The sequence below is a fragment of the Cordyceps militaris genome (genome assembly GCF_000225605.1).
Source record: "Cordyceps militaris CM01 unplaced genomic scaffold CCM_S00002, whole genome shotgun sequence".
Lineage (NCBI taxonomy): Eukaryota > Fungi > Ascomycota > Sordariomycetes > Hypocreales > Cordycipitaceae > Cordyceps > Cordyceps militaris.
The window spans coordinates 5,066,140-5,080,412 of NW_006271970.1; the positions used below are offsets into that span (position 1 = coordinate 5,066,140).

A 14,273-nucleotide genomic window follows, 5' to 3' on the forward strand; every position below is an offset into this window, starting at 1 on the left:
CGTACAGCGTCGAGTAGGCCCCGGACGGGTAGAGGTGGTCCAGCAGCGCCGTCATGTCGCGCGCCAGGCTGACGTGGTAGGGCACGGCGAGGTCGCGCGTGCTCGACCGGCCCATGCCCGGCGGCGTCGGCGCGATCCAGCGCGCGCCGATGCGCTGACAGGGCGCGGGCACGCTGCGGGCGGATCCGATGCTCATGAGGCCGCTGAAGAAGAGGACCACGGTCGTGGCTGCTTCCGGCCCGTTGCAGGCGTAGGCCACTTGTCTGTTGTTGGGAAGCGCCAGGAGGTGCTGCTCGTCTCCTTTTTCTTTGGAGTATTCGGAGTATTCAGCACTGGAAGCCATTTTGGTGCGTGTCAAGTTGATGGCAAGACGTGGGACGTTGCGCCGAGACTGTGGTACGTACTTATACAAGATATTTACAGCCACTTACAACCGGCGCATCACAGCAGGTCAGCGGGTTAAGCGGGGGAGATTTCTCGTTTTCATCGTATTTCTTCAGACGTCCACAATGGATTGTTAGCGTCGCAAGCTGCGTGTTGGCCCCGCCGATATGCTTTATTGTGAAGCCTAGAGCTCTGCCTAATCGAGGACAGAATAGCAGCAGCGTATTAAGCAAAGTATGCCACGTCGCCATGATCGTATGTTAGCTCGGAGGCAGCTAGCATTCTTTACCCATCGCTGAGCTTTCACGGCCCTTCAGCCAAGTCTCTTACGGCTTGGCTCGTCCGAAGCGTTACCTCTGCCACACACTCGCCAGTAGCCCTCCGTAAGAAGAATGTATTGTATCATCTAGACTCAATTCTTTGGCGATATTTCACGACTTTTTAATCAGGCATTCCTTGATTTGCCACGTGTTGCCTAGTTGCTTATTACTCCCATGCAGCGCTCAACTAGTCTTGCGGGCTCTGCTACCCTATACTGTAAACAGTTCGGACTCCCTCACCGAGACGTATTGTAGATGACGATGCTCTGCTTGCTGGCTTTATTTTTTCAATATTTCAACCCAATCTCCTAGCATGTCTGGGGTTTATATACATTTAATACCCATGATTCGGCATCGACCTTGAATAGGATCGGATTAACCGATCTCCCAATCTGAAGCCAATTACAAAATCACACAGCCCAATCGCCACGCCCCACGCTAGCATAGTATTCCACGGCAGACACAAACTAAAGTGGCAGAACTTAAGTGACAAGTATTCAGGAGGAGGCCTCTTCCACGCCTCCCATCGGGGGAACCAGTCTAGCTGCGCATCGTCGCTGCCATGGATGGAGGTTGTGTAGACGAGATGGCATGACGCCAATCTGGAAAACAAAACCTCCCCTCCCACACAGCACCGAAAAGCACCCTTCACCGACATGCACAGCGCAGTCACGCCATGTCGAGGTCAATCTCGGCGTCGCGACGGCGGAAGCGCATCGAGACCATGGGGTCCGAGACGAGCGACAGGCCGTTCTCGTACACCTGCGGGAGGGTGTCGGCGGGCAGCTCAAAGTCGTACTTGATGAGGATGCCGAGCAGGGCGACCTTGATCTCGTTGGCGGCGAAGAAGCGGCCCGGGCAGGCGTGCTGGCCGTGGCCAAAGGCGCTGTGCTCGGGCGTGGTCGAGACGAGGTGCGCCGCGTTCTGCCGCGCCGGGTCGTCGCGCATGCGCACCCACCGGTACGCATCCCACCGGTCCGGGTCCGCGTGGTTCGACGCCGCCCGCAGGTGCGTCAGCGTCACACCCAGCTTCTCGCCCTTGCGCAGCCGCGTGCCGTCGCTGAGGGTGAAGCTCTCCTTGATGAAGCGGATCATGGAAACTAGTGGGCAAAAGCGTTAGGGGCAAAGAAACAAAAGGTATAGGAACTTGTCCTAGGGGTACGGCCGGGGGGGAACTTGCGTTGAGAAATAGGCTTCATCCGCTGCGTCTCCTTGATGGTGCTGTCGAGCAGCTGCATCTTGTACAGCGCCGACTTTTCCCAGCCGTGGGAGCGGTAGACGGAGATGATTTCTGCGCGGAGTGCCGGGACGATCTCGGGGTGCTGCGCGATGCGCAGCAGCGTCTCCGACAGCAGGTCCGTCGTGGTGTGGATGGCGGCAAACGACAGGGCGAGCTGGAAGTTGGCCGCGTCAAAGAAGCGCTGGGGGTCGGCCGAGGCGAACCAGTCCATGGCGTCGTTGGACTCGACGTACGGCGTGGCGGCGGCGGCGGCGGCGGCGCGGGCGGCGTACCGCCGCGTGATGACGGGCGTGACGACGGCGCGCGCCTCCTTGAGCAGGGTCTGCGCCCGGCGCGTCGAGGCCAGGAAGCGGTTGGCAATGGGGCGCAGCAGATACGGCCACTGGCGCAGCTCCTCCGAGGCCTGGAAGGACGCGACCGTGTACTCCTTGGTCACGCGCAGCCAGTCGGGGTTGCGGCAGAGCTCCTCGCCCACAAAGACGCGCGACGAGATGCGGGCGACGAGCTGCAGAATGGACTCGCGAACGTTGGCCTCGTGCCATTCTGTCGGGGGGGCGTGTATTAGTTTTGGGCACAACGAGGCGTGACAAGGCAGCGCGCCGCCACGCTCGGGTATCGACATACCGGTGCTGTCGGTGAGAATATCACTCAGGGCAAGCGACGTTTCCTCGGCAAGAGGAGCCGTCACCTTGGCTATTCAGACAAGACTTGTTAGTCTAACAGGGTCGGTGTTTTTTTTCGTTTGCTTTGAAGGTGCCGCCCACCAAGTTGTTTGGTCAGATCCTTGCGAACAATCTCTTGGATGAGATGGTCGCTCTGGCCGACCGAAAACGGCTCGAAGCCGTGCAGGTGGCTGTGGAAAGCCTATCGGGAAAATGGCAGTGTTAGCAACGACAACGAGCGACAAAAGGCAGAGAAGCGCGGCCGCCTCACCTCGCGTGTGACCTCCATAAAGCCGAGCCGGTTGTCGTTGCGGATCTCGTTGGTCATGGTCGGCGGCAGCACCGTCATGGGGCCCATGTCGCCGTTGATGATGACGGGGCGGCTCGGGTTCTGCGCGAACCAGCCGCGGAGCATCTTGGCGGCGTCTCTTCGGAAGGTGGCCTTGATGCGCGCGTCAGAGACCTCAAAGGCGCCCTTGGGGTTGAGCGTCGTCAGCGTCGACGGCGCGGCGGTGGCGAGGCGCAAGACGACGGCGAGCACGGCGGCGAGCACCGAGGCGAGGATGAAGGGCACTGGCTTGAGGGCGACCTCGTGAGGGAGGGCCTCGAGGTAGCTCTTGAAGCCGACCAACATGATGGGGCCGTCGACTGATGTTTGGTGTGCTATACGAAGGAGGGTGGTGTGCCGGAAAAGGTCGAGGCGGTAGCAGGCGAGGGAAATGGAAGACACGATGCACCCCTGGCAGTCGATTACGCGGGGCTATCGTGTGTATATATACAAAATTATACTAGTATACACACGCGAGCGAAGGGCGAGACACAAGGCCATGGTCGGACAAGGGGGGGGGCAGGCGTTGACAGTCTACACTGTTCCAAACAAACTCCAAATGAAACCCACCCCTTCTCCAGGTTTCCGGCTCCGCGACGTTCGCCTCGCACGTCCGGACGCTTGGAAAGGGCCGAGATGGAGAACGACAAAGCGAACTAGGATGGCACCTGGAAAGCCGAATAAACGATGTGGGTTTCACGATCGGGGACACGACGACGTACTGCACGACCAGTCACTTTGGAGCGACGCGAGGAGGGGTTACACAAGCTGTCGTTGGAGGGTTTGTTGCCACACCAGTTCCAACTAACTATTCAGAGTCAGCCTTTCCTTGTTCATGTCTTTGAAAGCAAACGAAACGGCAGCGGCTCAGGGGGCGGCTTCTGTTCCATCACCAGCCGCCCTAGTTAGCTCAGGACTAGGGTATGTAGCGGAAAGTCGTTGCGCATTCGCTCATCAGACTCTTTTTCCTTCTTCTTCGAGAGGCCTGGGCCTGCAAAAAACGTCATGTTCATCTTCTAGGCCACCATCGCTTCCTGTTGTGACACCCTCCCGCGAAGCAATCAAGCTTCACAAGGGGGTTACAGCCATCACCAAGTCAAGTGATGGTGCATCGGACGGAATCATGTCCCCGAACGCCAGAAGAGCAATGGCAGACACACCAGCAAAGCAAGTCGGACGGACAAGAAGAGTGATGAAAAAGATATGGGCGACCCGGTGCCGGCGCGCCCCTCATCTCTCCACCTTACACCGCCGCGCGCCGGCAGATGGGCGTCGATCGCCAGCCACCCCGTGCCGGCCTTTGCACATGTACCCAATCGCGTCTCAGAGGATGACTGTTTCTGCGCGGTTGATTTGCAGAACAAAAGCCTGGGCACGAATGGGTCCAGGACCCCCTTTTTCCTTGCTTTTTGGTGTGCCGCCAACTGGAACATGTACATAGTCCATCAGAGGTGGTGTCACAGCTCACACCTTGATATTGATCAACGGTTCAATCTAGAAGATAAAGTGGAGTGTCGTATCCTAAATACGCGTAAAGGTTTTTCAAGCGATCCCCCCATTTCGGTCGTGATGGGCGCGCCACCATCGCACTACCCCCCTCGAGCACAGAGTGTTGCGTTGCGTAAACGTTGCTCGCAAGGCATGAGAACAATGGCCAAATTCGCGCTCTCTGCGGACAGAGGCGGGCGGACTTTGACGGAGCGAGGCCAGAGAAGGAACCCGCGCTCCCTTTGTTCCATATTCAGCTTTGCTGCCGCCAAGTTGATGGGTGCAGGCGGCGGCGGACAATGCCCCAAGATGTACATACAATCCGATACGATTACGAGAAGAAAACTGGCAAAAAGAAGGCGGCAAGCGCACAAGTCAAATCGACAAGCTAATAATAAAATAACAACTAGTTAAAAAGCCGCTCCCCCTTTCGGAGATGAGCGAAACTTCGTCTATTGAACCCATTCACAAATGTCCACTAATTTGTTGTTTTCCAGCCTTATTGCATAAAACTGTCCCCCCTCCCTCCCCCAAATATTTACTCTTTTATGCACCCGCTGCGTCGGCGCCACGCTGTTCCGATGCGGGCACATTTTGTGCGCCAAGAACCGGTTCAACAAAAGCTCCTTTCCCCCAAATTGCACACACACGCATGAACGCATATACAGGTTGAATGAATACACGTATAGCGGCCCCGAGATATGGCCAGCCCGCAGCGTGCATGTCTTGGCGCTCACGAGGTCCCGTCATGGCGTCCTGCCCAAATGTCCGTTTTCTACTCGGAGAAAAAAAAATAGAGAGCATCGCCAAAATAGAGGCGAGGCGGATCTACCCTTCAAGCCACTGGTTGATAAAGCCCTTCAAGCCACGAAGAAAGCCCGCTTCGGCACGGCACATTTTTGGGGGCCGTCCGGTCGCAAAAGACGTAAAAAGACAAGATCCGTCTAGATACCAATCAGATCATTTTTTTATTTTATTTTTCACATCGATTCCAACATGCCACTGCCGGTCCACTCGGACCCTCGCGGAGCCGGGACTAGTGTGGGCTTTCTCCGTGAAACGCGCGGTGTCCGTCCGCTCCGGGGCGAGGGCCATCGGGAACCCACCAGGTTTGGAAAGATCCATCCTGGTCGGATGACGAGCGATGCATCGGTCTAGTACCTTTCCGTCGCCGTTGAATGATGCACATCTTGATGCGCTGGTTTTTATTCTTTCGGACCGACTCTCGAGCGTGTTGGAGATGCTGATGGTGTCACTGCCCTTACAGCACGAGTTGGGATAACTTTCATCACCGTTCATCACCGCTGGTAGCACCAGCCTCGGAGAGCATCACATCACAAGTATACATAACAAAGTAACGCATAACGATATGAATAGCGTTCCTTGGAGAAAGAAATATAAACAGTCTAGTCTTCTACAATACCCATGCCTCCAGAGTTAAGAATGTGTGCAGTATGGTATCATTCAAAAAAGTACCCCCCCATCCCACCCATCTGTCCCCCTCCATTACCTATCCCTCGACTCTCTCCACACATTATCATCACCAATCCCCAGCGTGCTGTCCGCATTCGGCAGAATCAGCCTCGGTTCCCGCGACGATCCCCTCGAGTTATGCAACGACCCTTCGGCCCGCGACGATGCCTCACCATCGCTACCCGGCACCGGCGGCGGGTCCTTGTAGATCCAAGCCTGCACCAGCGGGCTCACCAAACTCGGATTGACAAAGCTCAGCCCCTGCTCCCGGAGCTCGTCCATGGTGCTACCACGGCGCACAATGCGGCCCGTCGACGTTCCGTTGGCCAGCGGCTGATCCTGGCCCTGGTCCTCGTCGTCTAGAATGGCTTCGTCGTCGTTCTCCACCGCGCGAATGTTGCGCAGCGCAATATACTTGGTCAGAGGCTCGAAGCGTCTGGTAAAGTAATAGCTGTACCACACAGTAAAGGGAATGAGAGGGAGCACGGATACGGATTGGACAAACGCCGAGAGGGACGCAATCTGGCCAACCATGACGACTTCAAACACGAGGATACCAATAACGAGACGGCTGCAAATGATCCGCCACGCGCCACCAGTCGCATGTTGCGGCTGGTCCATGGCGTAAAGCAGCATATACTTGAAGGTGAAATAGCCGAGAGCAAAGTAGATGATGCCAAAGATGAGAATCGTAGGCCCGGGCCGCATCGCGCTATAAATGAAACAGAGATTGAAGACGAGCAGCGACGTCGGCAAGTAGAATCCGTACTGGAAGTTGGGCGGCTTCTGGAGCTGCGCATAGTCGCGCGGCGTCACCGCCAGGAATCGGTAGATGGGATACAGTATGACGCTGCCCACTTCGAGAATGCGGAACGGCATCAAGCCGATACCTTGGAGCATGATGAAACTAATGTAGAAACGGGACAGACCCTCCACATCAGCGGCGATAATGGCCGGAATCTTGCTTGTGTCCTTCAGCAGGCCCTGGAGCGACGAGTAAAAATCGAGACCCGTCTTGGAAACGGCAAACACGAAAAACGTGTTGAAAAAAGTGAAGAAGAAGTTTTTGGAAATAACTGACAGCTCCACATCGCCCTGGGAAATCATGCCCTGGTGGTTGGACAAAAAGTCGTAGACGTACGGGACTGCGATATTGAGCAAGGATACGACCAGCGTGGGACCACCATTTTGAATGAGCGACTTGATGATCTCGTGGTCTTCGAGCCAGTCAGCAAACGACGGCATCACATTGCGGATGGTGCAGACGCTGAGCCAAGAGGCAAGAAAGGCAGTAGGAAAGATCCAGACCAGGGTTAGGATGGTGATGAACAAGGTAATGGCCCAAGCTTGGAGGCGGCGGATACCACGGGGTGCGTAGGTATTCTTCCACACCATGTCCGACGGCGAGGGAGTAGCCTTGGTCAAGAACTGGCCGGGGCGAGGGTCAATCTCGGCCTGAATGAGCATCTGACAAGCGGCAACAGTGTCCATGGTGACGAGGGCCATGTCGGCTGTCTTGTATTCCTGCTTGCGCGCCACAACCACCTTTTCGTCGATCCGTCGCAATTTTTCCTCGTAGTAATCGATGGCGTCTACTTTTTGCCGGCGAAGTCCCATGAAGCCATAACGCAAGACGACCTGGGGTCGGACGCCGTGCAAGAGATGCGGCTGGTCGGGGTTGCTTTGGAGCAGCCCCCAGTTCTCGCCAGACTCTTCATCCTGCTCCCGTGCCGTGTCGGGCACCGGGAGATGATCGGATCTGCCCAGACCGTCGCGGTTATGCGGGTGCTGTGAGTCCAAATAGCGCGCCCAGGCCGTCTCGAGCCGATTCAGCAGGCGGGTTCGCTCCTCGACCAGCGCATCCAGGTCTTTCCAGTCGCGGCAGAGAAACACAGTTTCAACACTACCAACACCCAGCTTTTCCACCAAAGTCTTGAGCTTGGCCTCGGAGCGCAAACTGACAGGAATTCCAGAGAGCCGGAATGTTCTATCGGTAACAGTCGATTGGGACCCTAGGTAGTCCTGGCGGAGTTTGATGATGCGGAACGTCTCCCAGTTGATGGTATATAGCGTCAAGGCGACAAAAAAGTAAGTAAAGACGACATAGGCCCAGAGATAGGAGCGCTCCCGACTCCGATCCTTGCCGTCGTCCTTGTCGTCGTCGTAGGGAGTAAAGGGCAGCCGGACAGAGGCGTATGATTTCGGGTGGTAAGTGTACGCAGTGTGGTTGTCGCCGTCGTCAGGCGGCCCGGGCAAGAAGCCGGATCCGCGATATTTGTAGTTGATGGGCGAGAGCACGACGAGGGCGAAGAAGCCCATGACGCAAAAGAGGCGGATGGCCATTTTGAAAAAGGACAAAAAGACAAAGGCGTCGAGGCCGGCCGAGGAGAGAACCTGTTCCTCGGTGATGCTATACAGCTTCGGGATCCAGCCGAAAAAGGTCTTCGGGAGGGCCGGGAGGTCCATGCTGGGATGGAGGCGCCTCTTGCGAGCCGAGTAGAGGGCCGGCCATCGCGGACGCAGAATCTATTTATGTTAGCGAGAGCAGCCAGTGTTTAAGGGGCTCGGAAGAAACGCACGCAAAAGGTGACGAGGGCCGAGACGCCGAGGATCAGGGAGAGGGCGAGCTGGACCTGGAGGTCCTTGCGATTGGCACCGGGCGAGACATAGCGAGCCCAGTCCTCGTCGGTGCACTTGTCGTCAGAGTGGTTACGCATGGCGTGGCATGTCGTGGCGGAGGGTCCGGGGGCAGGGGGGGCGGCGGGCTGGCCACGGCAAAGCTACGTCGGGAGCGCAGCGATGCGTGAGTGGGAATAAGCGATGTCGAGATGATCCGCCTGCTTGATGTCGAGGAAGAGGCCGCGAGTAGCAAAACAGAAGTGGTGAAGGATGGAAGAGCGGAAGCAGTCTTGTGACGTAGGTGCAGCTGGCGACGCTAGCGCCGCGGGAAACCTAGGCACAAGCCGGTCGCCACTGTTTGAGGCCGCCAATGGGAGGCGGGCGGGCGCTTACATAAGGAGCATGAGCCCGGTGAGCGATTCATGCTGTGTATGAAGATGCTAATAAGACTGTTTTGTTTCATTTTATGCCAATATAGAGGTGCTACTATTATACAACGTTAGCGCGGCGTCGTGCGTTAATGGAGGGCTGATCAGATTGTGGTGGCGGCCAGCCGTGTGGGTTTAATCAGTGAGGGCATATACATCAAGCCCGGAGACGTTATCTTTGGATATGTGTATTAATACATGTCGTGGGTAGCGGAGAGGTTTGTACATGCTTTGTCGAATGTTAAACGTGAAGATCATTTATTCTAGAACAAGGTATAGTAGCCATAACTAAACATAGATAGGCGCCGTTATTCTAATACTTTGCTTAGTATGCTAGACTCCCTAGATATCTCTAGGTAACTTATAACCTAAATCTGCTAATTTAGTACGTAGCAGTTCTTCACAAGTCTTCTTCATTCTTCTGATATACTCATCGTTAGTCGCGTTGGCTGTTGCAGCTGACGTAGCACCTTCAAGCGTCGCGCAATACTTGGCAAGATCGGCCAAGGTCGTAAATTCACTCCTCCAACAGCGAAGCGTCAGCACATCTAGCTGTGAGTCAGACAGTTCTGGAAACACCATAGTACGGAACAGCCTAATAACTTCTGGGCCCTTATCCTCGTACGGCTCGAGGCCACGCGTCATATTATAGAGGATGGAGCCAAATGCAAACTGCTCAGTCCCAGCCCCGTAAAAGTTGTGCTTTGGAGAAGACCATGGTGGTGGAAGTCCAGGATCTCTATCACCAATCTTAGCACAGCTATCAAAGTCAACCAGCTTTAGATGATCGTCACTGTCGAGGAGGAGGTTTGCCGGGCGTAGATCCCCCTGGACTAACCCGAGGGATTCTAGCCAAGCAAGTGCACTAGACAATTCCGCAGCCCATTGTCCAATCCTAGCTGTTGGCTCGAAATGCAAAACTTCATAGCATTGTAGCGTCTTAGGGTCTTGGCGCCGGTTGCTTCGTAGGCGAAAGTCGAGGCTGATGGGCATCCGCTGCATAAAATGCGCGTCGGGGAGCCGGAGAAAGCTCTGGATGAAGTGCGGGGGCGGGTTGCTTCGCTCAATCAGCTCGTATATTTTGTTCTCGTGGCCGAACTCGTCGAGGCGGCCTGTGCAGAGGTATTTAAGGGCGATGCCGGGGGAGACTTCGAAAACCCATCCCGTCGCGCCCACGGAGATGAACTTGCACGTGTCAAACAACGATGGGGGAAGCACTTGTTCTAGCCTATCTGGCATGGTGATGATAAGAGGGCGATGGATGAAGTAGCGTGTAATAGGTATATGGGGATCGCGAGCAGCAATCGGATGGGGATGGAAGGGAGGGAAGTTGGGATTGAAGAATTGATTCTCTGAGCCTTACCTGGCGCAAAGAGGCGCGCCAGCCTTGGAGCGAGCCAAACGGCCAGGGCACAGCACACAAGGGTGACGCGGGCGGCAGGGGGCAAGGACGGGGAAGGGTGGTTGGTTGGTAGGTATGCATTCTTTGGGTCCGTACGAGGGCGAACATGGTTCGATGGGATCCAAAATTGTCCGTCACGTCATGTACAAACGAGTCTTGGACGGAACATATTCATTCATATTGGTTGCATTCGGCGAGACTGGGTAGGTAGTTTGGGTGGCTGGTGTCATGAGATGCAGGCAGCGAGCAGTGCGAGCAGCGTGACTCGTCGAAGCGCTTCAAGCTAGAAATGACAGGACCAAATGACTTTCCTTTTTTCTGGCTGTCTTTCTATGCACGAATCGGGACGTTGTAGACGGGGCATTTTTATTTATTAGTGCATGATGCGGCGACGAGCCAAGCTGTTCCCCAGCAGCCAGGGGCCGCTAAGTAGCACAAGACTGTCTGTCCTCCGTATCATTGGAAGGGAAAAAGAAAAAAAAAGGCCAAAAAAGAAAAGGCCATAAAAAGAAAAAGAAAACCTGCTTGAGCTGCAAGGAACACACGCCGCACGGGTCGGCCCCTGGATAGCTAGATACGAGGCCACGGCGCCTCGCACAGCCAAGTAGCGCCACGGCGCAGGTCTGTCGCAGGCATGTGGCCTATTTTATCTCGTATTCTCGATAATCTTGCTAGGTACATAGATATGGACAGACAGCACAAAATACACTCTCTCGTACGAGCCATACTCTTGCCTTGCGACATAGCTACCGTAGAGACAAAGGCTGCTTATTAACTGGCTTGCACACACCGCATCCGTCGACAGTTGTATCTCATCCTTGCGCAACTTGAAGAAAATTAAACATCCTGGCCGGCGGGAGAATGTACCTCTATCCGGCGTAGATCATCCACGATCCGCCCATGTCATGTCGGGGGTCTGTCAAGGGGGACCCATTCAGCGGCAGCGCGGAGATGCCATCAACGTGAGAATAGCAAAGACCAGTTGCATCATACATCAAACTGCCTTGTACGAATCCGTAGTTATTTGTATTTCCAGCACAGAGGTCATGACGGCAGACCATGTGCCGCCACAACGCCAAGGGATTCTGCTAAGCCCTGTGTGGCAGCCCGTATTCTCAACAGTAACGAAAGGTACATGCAGACGACGGCCGATTGTGCGTGTAAAGGAGGAGGGTGCAACTGTTCGCATGTACCGATCGGTATGGATCTCAGACCCAGTCTCTAACTTGGTGCCGAAACGAACCAGTCAAAACCAGCAAACCCACCCAATAATCCACTAGTGCCCAGAGCCGCTGTGCTGCGCTCTGTAGGTACGGATAACTACAGTGAGGTACAGTCAGTGGCCCACGGTCGCTGCACTGCTGAGATCCGGCCGTTCCAGGATTGCTCATCCGCTAACCCTCGTCCAGCGTCCAGTCGCCTGGCTCCATTCCCATTCCATTTTCCCACTTCCATTCCTCCTCTCTCACTTCTCACTTCATCCACCAAACAAAGCTCCCTCCCGTCTCACGTTGAACCATTCATTCTCCTTCCTTTGACCCGACCCGTCTGTACGCAACTGGTCCCCTTTCGTGTCTCTGGCACCTCTGGCACACACTACCGTCTCCCATTGTTGGCGGCCCGAAATAATACCGCACCGCATTGCCAAGCACACAACGCACACAGCCACCATCCCTCCGCTCGTTTCTTTACAAACATCGACTCTCTTGTCCCTCTTGACAAATCCTTCATCAACCGCGGAGGACAAGAAGAAAAAATTCATTCTCGTCAAATCGACATCCTTCATCATCACACGAACATCTCAACTACGAACCGGTCGCTAGCGTCTCGAAACCGTCCTTCTTTCCACCCGACGTTTTTTCCTCGTACCCGCCGCCGCAAGTGCCCAATCTGAGACACCTGCCGACAACAACATACGACACGCTTAAAAATATCTCACGAAACCATTATTCTCTTCGCTTTCTCTTCCACGCCAGCCCAAAATATCCTCATTGCCCGCAATAGCAATACCCTCGTTCTTCAACCCCTCGACTGCTGCGCTGTCGATTACGTCGCTACCGTTTTGCGCGACACCCCCCAGACCACTTAGTCCGACTAGGTATTCCGCCGGCTCGTAACCCGCGTGCACGCCGTTTTATCACCACAAACTCTCATTCTCATCAATCCGTCATAATGGGTACATCAACCCCCAACCTCGTCAAAATTCAATGCTAACTAAAATCGTCAGCCGCCAATCAAGTGCCCGTCACAACCATTGTCCCCTTTGCCGACCGCAACAAGCTGCCCGCCTGCGCCGTCTCCTGCAAAGCCCTCTACGACGCCAACGCCAACTGCGTGCCGCCCATCATCCCGTCGGGTCCCGTCTCCGGCTACGAGTCGTGCTTTTGCATCAACCAAAATGTCGCCGCCCTCTCCACCGCCACGGACGCCGTCTGCAACGACGTTTGCTCCGCCGAATCGGGCGGCCAGGCCTCAGTCGCCAGCTGGTTTGGCAGCCTCTGCCACGTTTCTGCCACTGGCGGCACTACTAAGACTACCACCACCACAAAGGGCTCTACCTCGGGAAGTACTGGCTCCGGCAGCAGCAATAAGAGTGGCGACTGGTGAGTTCTTGCCCATGATCAGCCTCATTTTCACCCCATACTAACTGCCCGCAGGATCTCCAACCACTGGCAATGGGTCATTATGCTGGTAGTCCTCATCGTCGTAATCGCTGGCGTTTGGATCGGCGCCTGCATCTGGCGCCGCCGTTACCTCCGCCGCAAGGATCGCCAGACCTCGCTCGGCCAGAAGCAGTCGGGCTCCGCCTCCCGCCCCTCTTGGGGCCCCGGCGCCGCCGTCGCTGCCGGCGTGCGTGCCTCCGACTCGGCCGTTCCCATGACCTACTCGAACAACCCCGAGGCCGCTTACCCCAGTTTTGAGTCGGCCGAGAAGCCCAAGCAAAAGAAGAAGTGGACCGTCACCTCGAGGACGTGAGATGGGACACATAGTAGAGTCTCTCATTTCTGCCTCGTTTTGCATCAACCGCGTCCTTGTTGACCGTGTCTGATTTCCTACTTCTGATGGCCCGACACGACTTTGCATTTTGTTTTCGCTTTGCTTTTTCGCGCTTGTACATGGGCAACAACGGCACCGTTTCATCGTCCAGATTTCTACGCTGAGCGCCAAACCTTCGGCCTCTTCGATGTCAGTATCGGAAGTTGACTCACTTCGGGCGACAGCCTCATCACGGAACATCCCTGGATGACACAGCACACTGGGAGCTCGATCCTGTTCGAACCACCGATTCCAGATCGATCCTTTTCCTGCGTTCTCGATCCTGTCCCCCGCCATCTGCCGTCTGCATTTTCGCTTTTTTTTCTTTGTCTCTGCTGACACTTGATATTCAATCTTGTACATGACTCCAGTCGCAGTTGTCGCTTTTTTCTTGACGTTTTCCCCGCTGTAGCCTACCGGGGCCAAGTATACAAAAGAGGTGGAGTTTTTGGCGTCTTTTCTTCTCTTGTTTTAGTTTCAGTTTTCTTCTTCTTTTGGATTGTCCGCCTACATTTATACATAGATGCATTTGCACCATGAGAGGAAAAGGGAAGAAGAGCAAGAGACGGAGGCAAGTATACATAGATGCTCTGCAGGGTCTTGTTGATCGACATGGACACTACTTTTGCCTCCCTTGCCCTTGTTGCTCTGCATCTATTCATTGTAATTCACATTCTTGTTTGGGTCGCGGAGCACCGGGGTAGGACTTGTTTTATACTGGCGCACATTATACATGGCAACGCTCAGGGCCGTCTCTCTTTCCCTTATCTTGTTCTTTGGATACCACGCATAAAACAATACGAACAAAGTTAAAAAAAAAAGTCAATGCTCTCTATGTGATTCTTCTGTATACAGCCGTCGTATGCTTGCTCCCCGCACCCTCTACCCACAGA

At 55.1% G+C, this 14,273-nt stretch overlaps 4 protein-coding genes across 4 annotated transcripts; 1 reads left to right on the forward strand and 3 right to left on the reverse strand.

Annotated features, from left to right (window-relative positions):
- Positions 1–1,373: 1,373 nt before the first annotated feature.
- Positions 1,374–3,240, reverse strand: CCM_03518 (trichothecene C-8 hydroxylase; the record flags this gene model as incomplete). The annotated part of the gene is made up of 4 exons (XM_006668669.1): positions 1,374–1,804; positions 1,867–2,637; positions 2,709–2,808; positions 2,878–3,240. The coding sequence occupies 4 exons, from the start codon at positions 3,238–3,240 to the stop codon at positions 1,374–1,376; spliced, it is 1,665 nt and encodes a 554-aa protein (XP_006668732.1).
- A 2,688-nt stretch (positions 3,241–5,928) lies between these two features.
- CCM_03519 (uncharacterized protein) lies at positions 5,929–8,612 on the reverse strand (the record flags this gene model as incomplete). The annotated part of the gene is made up of 2 exons (XM_006668670.1): positions 5,929–8,421; positions 8,475–8,612. The coding sequence occupies 2 exons, from the start codon at positions 8,610–8,612 to the stop codon at positions 5,929–5,931; spliced, it is 2,631 nt and encodes an 876-aa protein (XP_006668733.1).
- A 672-nt stretch (positions 8,613–9,284) lies between these two features.
- CCM_03520 (protein kinase domain-containing protein) lies at positions 9,285–10,181 on the reverse strand (the record flags this gene model as incomplete). Its single annotated transcript, XM_006668671.1, has 1 exon — positions 9,285–10,181. The coding sequence occupies one exon, from the start codon at positions 10,179–10,181 to the stop codon at positions 9,285–9,287; it is 897 nt and encodes a 298-aa protein (XP_006668734.1).
- Positions 10,182–11,531: 1,350 nt separating this feature from the next.
- On the forward strand, positions 11,532–13,320 carry CCM_03521 (uncharacterized protein; the record flags this gene model as incomplete). The annotated part of the gene is made up of 4 exons (XM_006668672.1): positions 11,532–11,543; positions 11,681–12,110; positions 12,572–12,947; positions 13,002–13,320. 4 exons carry the CDS (start codon positions 11,532–11,534, stop codon positions 13,318–13,320), a joined length of 1,137 nt encoding a protein of 378 aa, XP_006668735.1.
- Between the last annotated feature and the right edge of the window lie 953 nt (positions 13,321–14,273).